This window comes from Schistocerca gregaria, chromosome 2, assembly GCF_023897955.1.
Source record: "Schistocerca gregaria isolate iqSchGreg1 chromosome 2, iqSchGreg1.2, whole genome shotgun sequence".
Lineage (NCBI taxonomy): Eukaryota > Metazoa > Arthropoda > Insecta > Orthoptera > Acrididae > Schistocerca > Schistocerca gregaria.
The window spans coordinates 163,188,371-163,202,751 of record NC_064921.1 but is presented as its reverse complement, the minus strand read 5'-3'; the positions used below and the strand labels follow the sequence as shown (position 1 = coordinate 163,202,751).

General features: G+C 41.1%; 1 protein-coding gene across 3 annotated transcripts in view; it reads right to left on the bottom strand.

Moving 5' to 3' along the window:
* The window catches only part of LOC126336592 (pre-mRNA-processing factor 17), a 70,763-nt gene that overhangs the window by 21,621 nt on the left and 34,761 nt on the right, over positions 1-14,381 (bottom strand). For all 3 annotated transcript variants that reach the window (XM_050000453.1, XM_050000454.1, XM_050000455.1), the window contains exons 4-5: positions 6,171-6,267; positions 5,824-6,038 (exon numbers count right to left, since the gene is read on the bottom strand). In XM_050000453.1, coding sequence (XP_049856410.1) covers positions 5,824-6,038; positions 6,171-6,267 — 312 coding nt within the window. The remainder of the gene's footprint in view (positions 1-5,823; positions 6,039-6,170; positions 6,268-14,381) is intronic.

The following is a 14,381-nucleotide window of genomic DNA, read 5'->3' as shown; positions in this document are numbered from 1 at the left end:
CCGGACTAGAGCACCTAGAACCGCACGGCCACCGCAGCCGGCTTCATAATTTGTTATTACCTGTACTACAAAGGTTGCAGATCTATGACATTTAAGAATATATACAACATGTGATTTCCAAATCCCTTTCTTGTCAAAATAAACATTGACACATTTAAAGAATTCTGTTTCATATATTGTTTCTCTCTCTCCCCCCCCCCCCCCCCCCCCCCCCCCCGTCTCTCGTGCTAATTTTAGAAGAGTGGTGAAGCCTTTTGCAATGCAGATTGAATGTACTGTGTTTTAGCAGATTGAATGTACTGTGTTTTACCTATGAATGCATACCAATGCAAGGATTCTTTAGTTTCATATTATAAGAGTTTTAGGGTCAAAACTATTGTTAAAATGATTAACAAATAACCAACTGTGAAACCATTGGTTTATGCAGATATTCTACAAACAAATGAATTTATTTGGACTGCACACTAAAAGCATCTTATCTTCTTTTTGTTTGATATGTTCAGTTTCTAAAAATGACCCAGGCTACAAATCTATGAATATCATTCTTTGTAATATAAATATTCTTACAGGACACCAACTGAGTTATCTCAGCACCAACTTGGTGCTTTGGGTTAGTGACACAGCTAAAAGCTGGACTGTTTGTAAAGCCTGCACTACTTTAATCTACTCCTTGTGGAAAACAAGTGACTTCAAACTAGCACTTAGCTTCTCACTTTTATTAACTCATGCACCATGTTTTAGTAGTAATCTCTGTCTAGCATATTACCCTGTCTCCCACCTTTAAGCTCTCAGGTTTTCAAATCTTGTCCGATGCAGTACCCAACAATCAGTCTTTCCTTCTCATCCCGTATGATAAGTCTAACCTGACTTGCAGTTCTGGCTGACTTTCCCAACATCTACCCCGTTTCTTAGACCTCTCCAGTCCTTTTCCTTCACCCTTCTTCCATCTCCTTCTGCCCGAAGGAGAAGCCACTGGCTCCGAAAGCTTGTCAATCACAACAGTCTTTTATGTGTGTGTTCTGCCGCCACTTGGTGAGGAGATTTTTTATTTATCCAATTAAATAAAGTATATCTAAAAACAAAAATTATGTAACTTACCAAAGGAAAGCACTGGCAAGTTGATAGACACACAAACAAACTCAAACACACATACAAATGGCCAGCTTCACAAATCCATCCACATCAAACCCACCAACAAGCAACAGTACCTCCATTATGACAGCTGCCACCCATTCCACATCAATCGGTCCTTTCCCTACAGCCTAGGTCTTCGTGGCAAACGAATCTGCTCCAGTCCAGAATCCCTGAACCATTACACTAACAAACTGAAAACAGCTTTTGCATCCCGCAACTACCCTCCCAACCTGGTACAGAAGCAAATTACCAGAGCCACTTCCTCATCCGCTCATACCCAGAACCTCCGACAAAAGAACTTCAAAAGTGCCCCACTTGTGACAGGATACTTTCCGGGACTGGATCAGACTCTGAATGCGGCTCTCCAGCAGGGATACGACTTCCTCAAATCCTGCCCTGAAATGAGATCCATCCTTCATGAAATCCTCCCCACTCCACCAAGAGTGTCTTTACGCCGTCCACCTAACCTTCGTAACCTCTTGGTTCATCCCTATGAAATCCCAAAACCACCACCCTACCCTCTGGCTCCTACCCTTGTAACTGCCCCCGGTGTAAAACCTGTCCCATGCACCGTCCCACTACCACCTACTCCAGTCCTGTAACCCGGAAGGTGTACACGATCAAAGGCAGATCCACGTGTGAAAGCACCCACGTGATTTATCAACTGACCTGCCTACACTGTGAAGCCTTCTATGTGGGAATGACCAGTAACAAAGTGTACATTCGCATGAATGGACACAGGCAGACAGTGTTTGTTGGTAATGAGGATCACCCTGTGGCTAAACATGCCTTGGTGCACGGCCAGCACATCTTGGCACATTGTTACACCGTCTGCGTTATCTGGATAACACCAACCTGTCAGAACTCCGGAGATGGAAACTTGCCCTTCACTATGTCCTCTCTTCCCGTTACCCACCAGGCCTCAACCTCCGCTAATTTCAAGTTGCCGCCGCTCATACCTCACCTGTCATTCAACAACATCTTTGTCTCTGTACTTCAGCCTCGACTGACATCTCTGCCCAAACTCTTTGCCTTTACAAATGTCTGCTTGTGTCCGTATATGTGCTGATGGATATGTGTGTGTGTGAGAGTGTATACCTGTCCTTTTTTCCCCCAAAGGTAAGTCTTTCAGCTCCTGGGATTGGAATGACTCCTTACCCTCTCCCTTAAAACCCACATCCTTTCATCTTTCCCTCTCCTTCCCTCTTTCCTGATGAAGCAACCGTCGGTTGCAAAAGCTGAATTTTGTGTGTGTGTCTATCAACATGCCAACACTTTCATTTGGTAAGTTACATCATCTTTGTTTTTAGATATATTTTTCCCACGTGGAATGTTTCCCTCTATTATATTCATACAATTAAATAAAGCGTAATATTAGTTATATTAAGATTCCACCCATGATGGTGCCTAATGTGACAGCAAAAGACATATCTTAATACAAACTAAATTACGACGACTCCCACAAAGATGACAGATTAATCTGTCACAATCAGTCAAGTGCAATAAAATATTTCAATAATGCAGCTTAAGACTAATTTTATTCTGAAAAAAAAAATGAAAAATAACAGCTGTGAACAAAACTTACATTACAAGAGTTTCTAGCATTTATTGGGTCCCTGTAGATTACCAGATGCAAAAAGATTGAGAATGGTGTTGCAAAAATTTAAAAACAAACACACTTCAAAAAAAGGGGAAGAAATAAAAACAAAGAAGAATACCATGAAAGCAATAGTTGCAGTAGTTGCAAATGAAATATTCAATGCAAACAATCAAAACACCAGTAACAACCATACAACAGAAAATAAAATAAGTGCTGTTACTACTTTCACTGGGTGTCCAGCCATTGATCATTTCCAAATTCAAGGTTTTTTTTCTAAGTTTTTCAAGGCAAATTTTTTCCAAGTCGCTTTTTTACTAATTTTGAGACTAAAACATCCTTTTTTCAACACTTTACATTGACAATTATTAGAAAGTGCATAACTAATTACATGTTATTTCTTAAGCAGCATACGTAACAGATACAAATTAAAATATTTTTAAAATATTAAAAACTGTATTCTGATTTACACACAATAAAAAATTACAAATTCTGTTTTTATAAATATATATACACTGTAACTTGCTGATTAAAGGAAACAAACCAAACAAATTCGCCATGATAAAAATGAATAAATCATTTCTTTAAATTTTCTGTCTCTGCTGAAATCTTTGAGGCATCAATTAACTTATGTGCTCCTTTTGTTTCCAATTCTTTGATTTCAGCCTGCTTTCATTTGTTCAATAATCAATGGTTCCTCCTTTTCTTTTTCAACTTCCTTCACCTTATGTTTTACATCGCCTTTATACAAAGAATGTGTACTGTGAAAACAGTGTATAAGACTTTTGTCAATGTTGAAATTGTCAACTCCATTTGCATCCTGGACTGTGTCATATGTGTATCTTTGAGGAATAAGGCTCCAACCCCCCCCCCCCCCCCCCCCCAAACAACAACAATTTTGAGGTTTACAGGAAAGCCTCACTCAACAGTATCATTTCCATGAGATTATTAAAATAATTTGCATAAAATTTTGGAAATTTGGGCATGGTTTTGAAGATAATCTGATTATATTAATCCAGAATTTACCACAACAATTTTCACTTCTCTTGTAACGTTTCATCTCATTTTCAGTTCTTTTTCCTGTAGATCTCCACAAATTCAAATTTGACAAGGTCTGCCTTTAAACCTGACATTCTTCCGTTTGATACCAAAATTTCAAGACGCGCTGCTTCCTGGTTTAATGTGATCTACATCTACATCTACATCCATACTCCACAAGCCACCTGACGGTGTGTGGCGGAGGGTACCCTGAGTACCTCTATCGGTTCTCCCTTCTATTCCAGTCTCGTATTGTACGTGGAAAGAAGGATTGTCGGTATGCTTCTGTGTGGGCTCTAATCTCTCTGATTTTATCCTCATGGTCTCTTCGCGAGATATACATAGGAGGGAGCAATATACTGCTTGACTCTTCGGTGAAGGTATGTTCTCGAAACTTTAACAAAAGCCCGTACCGAGCTACTGAGCGTCTCTCCTGCAGAGTCTTCCACTGGAGTTTATCTATCATCTCCATAACGCTTTCGCAATTACTAAATGATCCTGTAACGAAGCGCGCTGCTCTCCGTTGGATCTTCTCTATCTCTTCTATCAACCCTACCTGGTGCGGATGCCACACTGCTGAGCAGTATTCAAGCATTACCTACTTCCTTTGTTGTCGGATTGCATTTCCTTAGGATTCTTCCAATGAATCTCAGTCTGGCATCTGCTTTACCGACGATCAACTTTATATGATCATTCCATTTTAAATCACTCCTAATTAGTACTCCCAGATAATTTATGGAATTAACTGCTTCCAGTTGCTGACCTGCTATTTTGTAGCTAAATGATAAGGGACCTATCTTTCTATGTATTCGCATCACATTACACTTGTCTACATTGAGATTCAATTGCCATTCCGTGCACCATGCGTCAATTCGCTGCAGATCCTCCTGCATTTCAGTACAATTTTCCATTGTTGCAACCTCTCGATACACCACAGCATCATTTGCAAAAAGCCTCAGTGAACTTCCGATGTCATCCACCAGGTCATTTATGTATATTGTGAATAGCAACGGTCCTATGACACTCCCCTGCGGCACACCTGAAATCACTCTTACTTCGGAAGACTTCTCTCCATTGAGAATGACATGCTGCGTTCTGTTATCTAGGAACTCCTCAATCCAATCACACAATTGATCTGATAGTCCGTATGCTCTTACTTTGTTCAGCAGGAAACCATGTGCGTTAAATTCTATTTGAGCTGTGATTTTTCTCACCATTTCTCTACTATCCCAATAATATGTTTGTATATTTTCCTTTAGCAACAATATTTCCTCCTCAGGTGCATTCTAAATTTTTTTCAGTTCACATCTTGTAGCAGAATGCAGAGTGAATTGTCTGGCTTTAATAAGATTCTTTACATCCTTTAAGGTGATTTTTATTAAAGTTGAGTATTTGCTTTTTAAGATGTCCAGTTCCACAACTCGCTGCATCAAAATGTTCATGAGATAATATAGTAAATCATACAGAAATGAAGCCGTTGGGACATCAGTCTGAAAATCGAGTAAAAATGGTTCCAACAAGTGTGCTGTTCAACTGAAGAATGTCAGTTCTGGAGCTATCACTTGGTTATTGACAGCTTCAGAAACTTGGTGACTCAGGAATAGTTTTTCACTGCTTTATCTCAGTATTTCTACCACAGTAGCTGTTCTAGACTTCGAAGGAATGAATTCTCCCATCTCTCCCAAACTCTCAGCAGTAGCATTAATCACCTTCCGTGGATCCCCACCTCATGCGACACCTTGACATGTACAAAACAGTTACCAATGATTGTGAAAACATTGAATCACCAACAGGTATCATGTGTGTAACATGTAGAGTCCCCTTTGAATATTTGAATGCTATTTGAAATATCACTGATAACATATCAATATGAGTATGGTACAGAAAAAATCAAGGTTTTTAAATAAAATTTAAGATTTTCTCGTTTTTTCCCCAATTTTGAAAATTCTTGCCTTTTTCCAAATTTTCCAGATTTCAAGGTTCACTGGACAACCTGTTTCACAAAAATCCCATTGTGTTTAGAACTTACAACTATTTACTTGAAATAAACTTACTTTGACCCTGCAATCCATGCTGCATGAAAGTAAAAGATGAGCTGTTTTTGGAAACCAACGTATTGCAGAAATTCCTTTGGTATGTCCTTGCCATGTGTGAATGTGAGTCTTTGGCAAGAAGCAACGATCAGGAGGCGAATCTGATTTAAGATTAACACCAACATCCTGTGGAGCATGGAGGAATGACCTGCCCTGATAGTCAACTGGATCCTTGACTGAAATGAGACACATCACATTATTGTGACATACATTTATCACATGCCACACACATTTTTCAAATGCCATTATCTTTTTTTATAATATAAAAATTACACAAAAAAGTGTCTGGAAGGGTATTGGATACTCACTATGCAACACAGTTTTCTCCTCAAGGGGCTTCTCATCTGCTTGCTTCCCTCGCTTCTGCCGTTTTGCAAGTATTTCTTCCAATTCAGCTGCTTCTTCCTGTCAAGCATAAAATCAATTGTCAACTGGTATAAATCTAAGATATACATTACTGTTAACAACATACAGATCTGCGTAAATAAAAATATGAACACCCTAAACAATGGTCCCACATGAATGAAGTGTTGTTAGTCACTTATTATGTAGGTTGTACATACATATGATCATAATTGCATCAAGAACATCATAAACTTTCAGGATAAGGAAAGGAGTCAGTTAGGATGTATACTATCTCCATTTCTTTTCAATTTGTATGATGAGCACCTACTGAGAACTGAAGGTCTAACACATATGGAAACTGGAATTAAAACTGGGGGGTATTTGAGTAACAACTTAAGAGATACGGCTTAGACAACCCTTATATCACACAGTGCAGTGGACATTGAAAGTATACTGGAAAGAATATAAAATAATCGTGAAAATGTTGGCCTTAGGCTAAACTTGAAGAAAACAATTTTGACTACAGGAATTGAGAATAATGTGGTGATAGAGAAATTACGGAGGAATTCGATCAATACCAGTATATACTTTTAGAACCTATAACAACAACAACCAGCTCCACACTGAGAAATTAAGAAGTGTAAACCTTGGAAAAGTCACTACAATTACACAAGTTGCTAAAGGAAAGGAAACTGTTACTACTGCAAAAGATAAAGTGGTTGAAACTTTGATGTTTCCCACAGTTATGTAAGGATGTGAGTCACTGACAATAAAAAAAGTGTATCACAAGAAAATTGATTCTTTGAAGAAGGATCCTGACGAATTCACAGACCAAAAAATTAAACTAATCCTAGAAAAAACCTGAACTATCTTTGGAGATCAAAACTCTTCAGATGCAATTAAGGTACTTTGGGCATGTCACAACAGCAGAAGAATTACCAGTACAAACTGTAATGTGTGGAAGAACAGATCAAAGATGTAGAGGAAAACCAAGGAGCAAGTGGATAGAGGACACCAAAGAAAGCATTGAAATGGCCCTGGAAGAACTGAGGACCAAAACAATGTCCAGGAGTGCATAGAGAGACATCGCTCATCAAGCCACTATGAGTTGGAGACAAATTGATGGATTATAACAGCAAATACACATACAGACATAATATCTGGAGAACAATTTTAGAATCTTTTTGGCCGTATATAGCTCTAAAACAGTCCTACAATCAAATACAGAGATTATCATATGACACTGGTTGAATAAGTATCTGTTTTAGGAATCAAGATACCACTTTCTTAAAACAAATTATTAATTTTTGAACATAGTTCCATTTTAGGGATATATGCAATGTCCCAAAAAGATTAAACTTCTTTTAAAAAATGGGTACTGTGAAACTCTCTAACATATGCCTCTATCTCAATAATGACCATCTCATCTGCGCAGACTATCTTGCCCACAAGCCCTTTCTTCTTGGGAATTAGAAGAAATCTCAGGGCACCAATAGGTGTGTTGCAGCAGCTCAAGCAGTTCTGTAGCAAGAATTTCCTGATGTGTTGTTGTGAAACAGCACTTTCTTCTTTGCCAAATGGGGTCATGTTTCCTTCTACTTATCATTGAAACAGTCTAATGTTTCACTGTGGTACTGTCCAGTGATTGTTTTCTTCTTTTCTAAGAAGTCATTCTTATAGACTCACTTCACATCCAGAAAATCACTGTCATGACTTTTCCAACCAATGGGATTGTCTTTGCCTTCTCAGAATCCAAGTCTGATGGATGGTGGTAAACTCGAAGCAAAATATCCTGTGGAGCTCATTTACATTGCTTCATACACAGCATCCAATTTGAAAGCCACATTTGTTATCTACCATGACCACCCACTGTGGCAGTCACTTCTTTCTTCTTCTTTTAGTGTTCAACCCTGAGGTTGGTTTGCAGCAATGCGCCATTCCTCTCTTCTGTCTGCCTTCCTCTTCATTTCCACATATGTGTTACATCCAACGTCATTTATGATCTGTTGCATGTATGATATCCTTGGTCGCCCCCTCTAATTCCTTCCCTCAATAGCTGCTTCTGCTATTGTTCCAATTATGTTGTCATGTCGTATGAGTGCCCTACAAGTTTGTTTCTTCTTGTTTGGATGTGCCTCCACAGAGATCTGGTTTCCTGTACTCTTCTAAGCACCTCTTCATTTGTTACTTTTATTTCTCCAACTGACCATCATCATCCTTCTATAGCACCACATCTACAGGGCCTCTAGACGTCTTCTCTCTTCTCTTCCAATTGTCCAAGTTTCACATCCATATAGGGCCACACTCTAAACGAAACCTTTCATGACACGTTTCCTTATTTTCAGACAGATGTTTTTGCTGGTGAGTAAGTTCCTCCTCCAATTAAATGCAATTTTGGCCATTTGTATTCTGCTTGCAATTTCTTTCTGGCTTCTACCATCCCTTGTGATTCTGCTTCCCAGGTAAGTAAATTCCTCTATCACTTCCGACTTCTCTCTTCCAATACTCATTCTCAGAGGTTCATATTCTGCTCCTGCCCGGCATACCATCACTCTAGCCTTTTTCTTGTTTATTCTCATTCCATACTGATTGCATAGAATTTTTTCCATTGTTCTGAGGCCTTCTTCTAGAACTTCTTTTGTCTCTGGTACCATAGTAATACCATCTGCATAATGTAGCATGTCTATCTTCTGTCCAATAATATTGATACCCACCTGAGTAGTTTCTCGAACTTGGTCTACAGCTTCCTGGATGTAAGCATTGAATATAAGAGGAGAGAGAGCACATCCTTGTCTTACCCCTTTTCTAATATTTGCTTCTTGTTCCTACTGAAGTTCCTAATCACTGCCACCTCATTCTTACGTCACTGGGCCAACAAAATTTTATCATCAACTCATTACACAAAATATCACTTGCCGTTTCCATCAATGCACTTTGTGTAATTGCTTTTGACAATCAGCAAGAATCATGTCATGATCAATTACTTTTTCAGTAATCATATCTGCGGGCTGTCCTGGGTGATCTTCATCAAAAACATGGTGAAATCCACTGAAGCAATATCTAATTGTTGTCACTGACTGCAAAGGATCACCATAAACAGCATCCAATTCCCCATCCCCCCTCCCCATGTTTTCCCATTTAAAAGCAAAAAGCAAATCAGTGAACAATACTGTACATTTTCCATCTCAGCAAAAACCACATATTACAAGTTACTGACAAAGCTTTTAAATTCAAACGTATCTATGAAGTGGTGTCATTTAAGCAATGGCAGAGCAAGACGTTCACACCAACTTACATTGGCAATGACATCTGTCTTCAAACACAAGTATTTGCTGAACATCGCTCATGGAAGACAGACTGCACTAAGGAGGACGGGGAGAACTTCCTGAAGAGAGCAGTGGGAAATACGATAACTGTGAGTGTGACAACTGTTTCCCTAGAAGAACAGATCTCCAGGACTTCGCAGAAAGAGAACAGCAATGGGTTGGGTGATGTACTGTATATATTCTAAACTGTTCAATATTCTTTTAAAAAGATAGGGGACCTAGGAAGTACTTGGCCATTTCAACACTCCAGTTGCATCTTTCATCATGCCACCAGAGATTAGTAGCAAGGAAGTAAGGATGAGAGGAAAATTAGCATGCAGTGCACTTCCTTATAGATTATTCTCTAAAAAATGCTTCTTGGTGGTCATATGTGAGTGAGTGCAATATAGCGTGAACCCTGGCCGTCGATGCAGTACTGGCAGCTTTCTTAATGCTTAGCAACGCTGTATAAAACTCTAACAACCAACCAGTTTTTCAGATTGGCAAATACAGGTGTGTAAGGCATCACAATTTTCATAATTAGTGCATGGTTCCAACTGTGTCCCTAGTATAGCAATCAGAACATAGCCTTATTGTCCTTTATCTTGGTTCCATGCAATATGGCACTTCATGTTACACCTCCTGAAGCATTCATTTTTTTCCACTAGTTTAGTAGATTTACCTTAATAAGAATTTGGAAAAAAATTAGAATTAGCATTAAAAACACATCCAACATTAACAACACAAAAATCAAAAATACATATCTGCAGCACTCTGATAAGTAAAAAAACCTCAAGCAATAATCATCTTAGTTTACCGTCCAACTTACTACCAGCACCACTAAGTATTTGTTTGAAGACACTGTCATAATTAATATCATAACTCTTGGGACATATCTGTCATTTTCATTTCATTTACCCATATATCATGGCTACTTACTATCTTTTTCACGAACATGTGTAGTACTTACATCAGTTATTACAATGTTGCTAATGTTTCCCCTTTCTCACTTTCTTATGATAAGAAATGTGATTTCTCTCTCATCCTGTCTTGTCATCGTCTCCTGTAGGTCCTGAGTAACTTTCTTAATTAATTTCTAATGAAGTAATTCTTCATGCTTTCCCAGCGATCTGTTGACATCTTGGATTTTCGGGAATTCAGCCGGATGTTCGCGTCGTTCTCGCACGATATTTCAACAGCGTGCCTCGCTGTCTTCTTCAGGTGCTACCTGAGACTGGTCCTTGGGTCGATCGAGTCCAGTATTTATGCCTGGGAGGAGCTGGGCGTTCCCTAATTGGTCCGCGCCGAGTCGAGTGTTCCATCTGTGGTCCGGGCCCGCCAGACTTGGCTTCAACGGACCCCTCCAGTCGCGGATGTTCCGACTGCCGTCGGCGCCGGTTTTGGACGTCCTCAACGGTTGTGGTTGTCATTTGAGGTGTGTCCGACCCGATCTGAGATATTAGGTACTCTATCTCATGACTGTTACTATGGTTTCCACTTCTGTTACGTGCTGGGCACTCCCTAATTGGTCCGCGCCGCGTCGTGTGTTCCATCTGAGGTCCGCGCCCGCCAGACGCAGCTGCATTGTCCCTCTCTGGTCGCCGGTGTTCCCTCCGCCGTCCACGCCCGGCCTGGTCGTCTTCTGAAGTCGAGTTCATGACCTGGGGTGTGTCAGATCTGGTCTCTAATGTTCAACACCTTGTCTCACGGCTGTTCCCTCGGTCTCCACTTAGATTTCTGGCTGAATCCTGGAGTGTCCTGCGTTGAGTTTTCACAAGCTCAAGCGTAGGATTCCAGGCAGTGCTGATTTGGTATCCCGAGTCACGGTTGATTAGATTGTCTGTGACCTTAATCTCAATTGCTTCTTTAATGACACTGTCCCAAAATCTTGAGGTCTGTGTCACAATCTTGGTGTCATTGTAATCCATTGAATGACCAAGTTCCAGACAATGCTCTGCTATGGCTGATTTAGTTGCCTGCCTGAGTCTGGTATGTCTCTGGTGTTCTTTACACCTGATGTCCACAGTTCTGGTGGTCTGGCCAATGTATGACATCCCACACTGGCATGGTATGTTGTAAATACCTGGCTTGCGTAGCCCCAGGTCATCTTTTACAGTCCCCAGCATAGCCCCAATTTTTGTGGGTGGGCAAAATATGCTCTCGATGTCATATTTCTGGAGAATCCTGCTGATCTTGGTAGAGATAGGTCCGGCATATGGCAAGTATGCCATCTTCTTTGCCTCTTCTGGTTCTTCTTCTGGATCCTTTGGCCAGTTGGCAGGTTGAAGTGCCTTCTGGGTATCTCTAGAGGAGTACCCATTCCTGCTGAACACTGATTGTAAGTGTTCTATTTCTGTGGCCAGACTATCAGGATCTGACAGAGTTTGTGCTCTGTGGACCAGTGTTTTGAGCACTCCATTCTTCTGTGCCGGATGGTGGCAACTGCTGGCTTGAAGGTATAAGTCAGTGTGCGTAGGTTTGCGGTACACACTGTGTCCAAATGTGCCATCTCCCTTTCTCTTCACCAGAACATCCAAGAATGGAAGTATTCCATCCTTCTCCATTTCCATTGTGAACTTAATGTTCGGATGGCAAGAGTTCAGATGTAGCAGGAACTCATCTAACTTCCTTCTACCATGGGGCCAGATGACAAAGGTATCATCCACATACCTAAAAAAGCACTTGGGTTGATATCTGGCTGAAGAGAGTGCTTCCTCTTCAAACCTTTCCATAAATAGGTTGGCCACCACTGGTGATAGAGGGCTGCCCATCGCCACCCCTTCTGTTTGTTCATAAAATTGACCCCCATATAGGAAGTACGTCAATGTCAGTACATGCCTGAACAGGTCAAGGAGAGCACCATCGAACTTCTCTCCAATAAGCTTAAGTGACTCCTTCAGTGGTACACGTGTAAAGAGAGACACCACATCGAAACTAACCATGATGTCTGTGTCTGTGATGTGTTGCTGGCCCAGTCGATGTAGGAAATCCTCTGGTTTCCGGATGTGATGTGCACATTTACCCACATGTGGTGTCAACATCTTCTTCAGGTATTTCGCAGTAGGGTAAGTTGCTGCACCAATATTGCTGACAATAGGTCGCAGTGGAAGCCCATCCTTGTGAATCTTGGGGAGTCCATAAAGTCTAGGGGGTGTTGGCGGTTTGGGACGCAGCTTCTTGATGACTTGTTCAGGCAGGCCTGTCTCCTTCAACAGAGCCCTGGTCTTTTTGTCCACTTTCTCTGTAGGGTCGCTGGCTATTGACCTGTATGCAGGATCCTCCAGAAGTTGTTGCACCTTTCTGTCATATTCTGTTTTTTGTAAGATGACTGTGGAGTTCCCCTTGTCTGCAGGCAACACCACAATGCTGTCATCCTCCCGGAGTCGCCTCAGTGCCACCCTTTCATCACCTGAAATGTTGGATTTGGGTGGCTTGGTCTTGGTGAGCGCCCTGCAGGTTTCTCTTCGGCCACACTAGAAGGAAGCGTGATGGCCACTTGCTCAACTGCACTGACAAAGGCTGTGACAGGAACGTTTCTAGGGGTCACTGCGAAATTGAGGCTCTTGCTAAGTACTTTTAAGGTGGTCTCATCGAGCTTCTTGTCAGTTAGATTGACCACTGTGCGTGTGTCCACAGTCTGTTGCACCTTGTTGTTGAGGCGCTCAAACTTGGCTAGCTGGCGTGCCATTGACTTCTTGCTGGTGCACTCTGCTAGAGACCAGGAGGCACCATCAACCTGGTCCCAGTCTTGAGTGGTTAAGGAAGCTGCTATAGTTAGGTGAAGATACAGCAGTTCCCTAGATGTCACATCCAATCGGTGGCGTAGGTCGTGCACTCTCTCTCTAACCAGAGCGAGACTAGCTTGGTGTTTGATCCTGTTTGCCGCTCTCGAGTTAATGTGATGCTTGATCCTGGCGAAAACTGGAACTACTTCGCCCTCTCGGCATCTCAGCAGGAAACTGAGAGAACACAGCATCCTCCCTTTCCTTTGTCGAAGCTTGTCCAGCTTCTTGATGTTACGGTATATCTCCTCCCCGTAGAGTCTTCTGATGTAATTCTTCATGCTTTCCCGGCGATCTGTTGACATCTTGGATATTCGGGAATTCAGCCGGATGTTCGCGTCGTTCTCGCGTGATATTTCAACAGTGTGCCTCGCTGTCTTCTTCAGGTGCTACCTGAGACTGGTCCTTGGGTCGATCGAGTCCAGTATTTATGCCTGGGAGGAGCTGGGCGTTCCCTAATCGGTCCGCGCCGAGTCGAGTGTTCCATCTGTGGTCCGCGCCCGCCAGACTCGGCTTCAACGGACCCCTCCAGTCGCGGATGTTCCGACTGCCGTCGGCGCCGGTTTTGGCCATCCTCAACGGTTGTGGTTGTCATTTGAGGTGTGTCAGACCCGATCTGAGATGTTAGGTACTCTATCTCATGATTGTTACTACTATTTCTAATGAAACTTATTTTCTCCAATACCTATTTCTATTTTGACCTAAACTTTTGAAAGCTAATAATTTCACAACTATCTGTTGCACCTTTTTTTGCCTTTGCTTGGCTTGTGAAACACTTTTTCTTTTTACATATATTTAATTGAAGATTCTTTTTTGTGACCATATTCTACATCAGTCGACATGCATTACATAGTTTGATATAGAAATAGCCCAAGTTGCAAAATTCACTTTTATTTAATTGCTGACTAGTTTTCGGTTACTTGAACACATTTTCAAATCATCCCACAAAACAGGAAGTTAAAATTACAATTTATCCAATAAACTGTTACAAAAATTACTGACTACATATAACAAGATACAGAATGTATAATGTCAGGCTATTCTACAGTTTCGTCTTCTTTCAGTTTTCAAGCATTTCCTTACATGT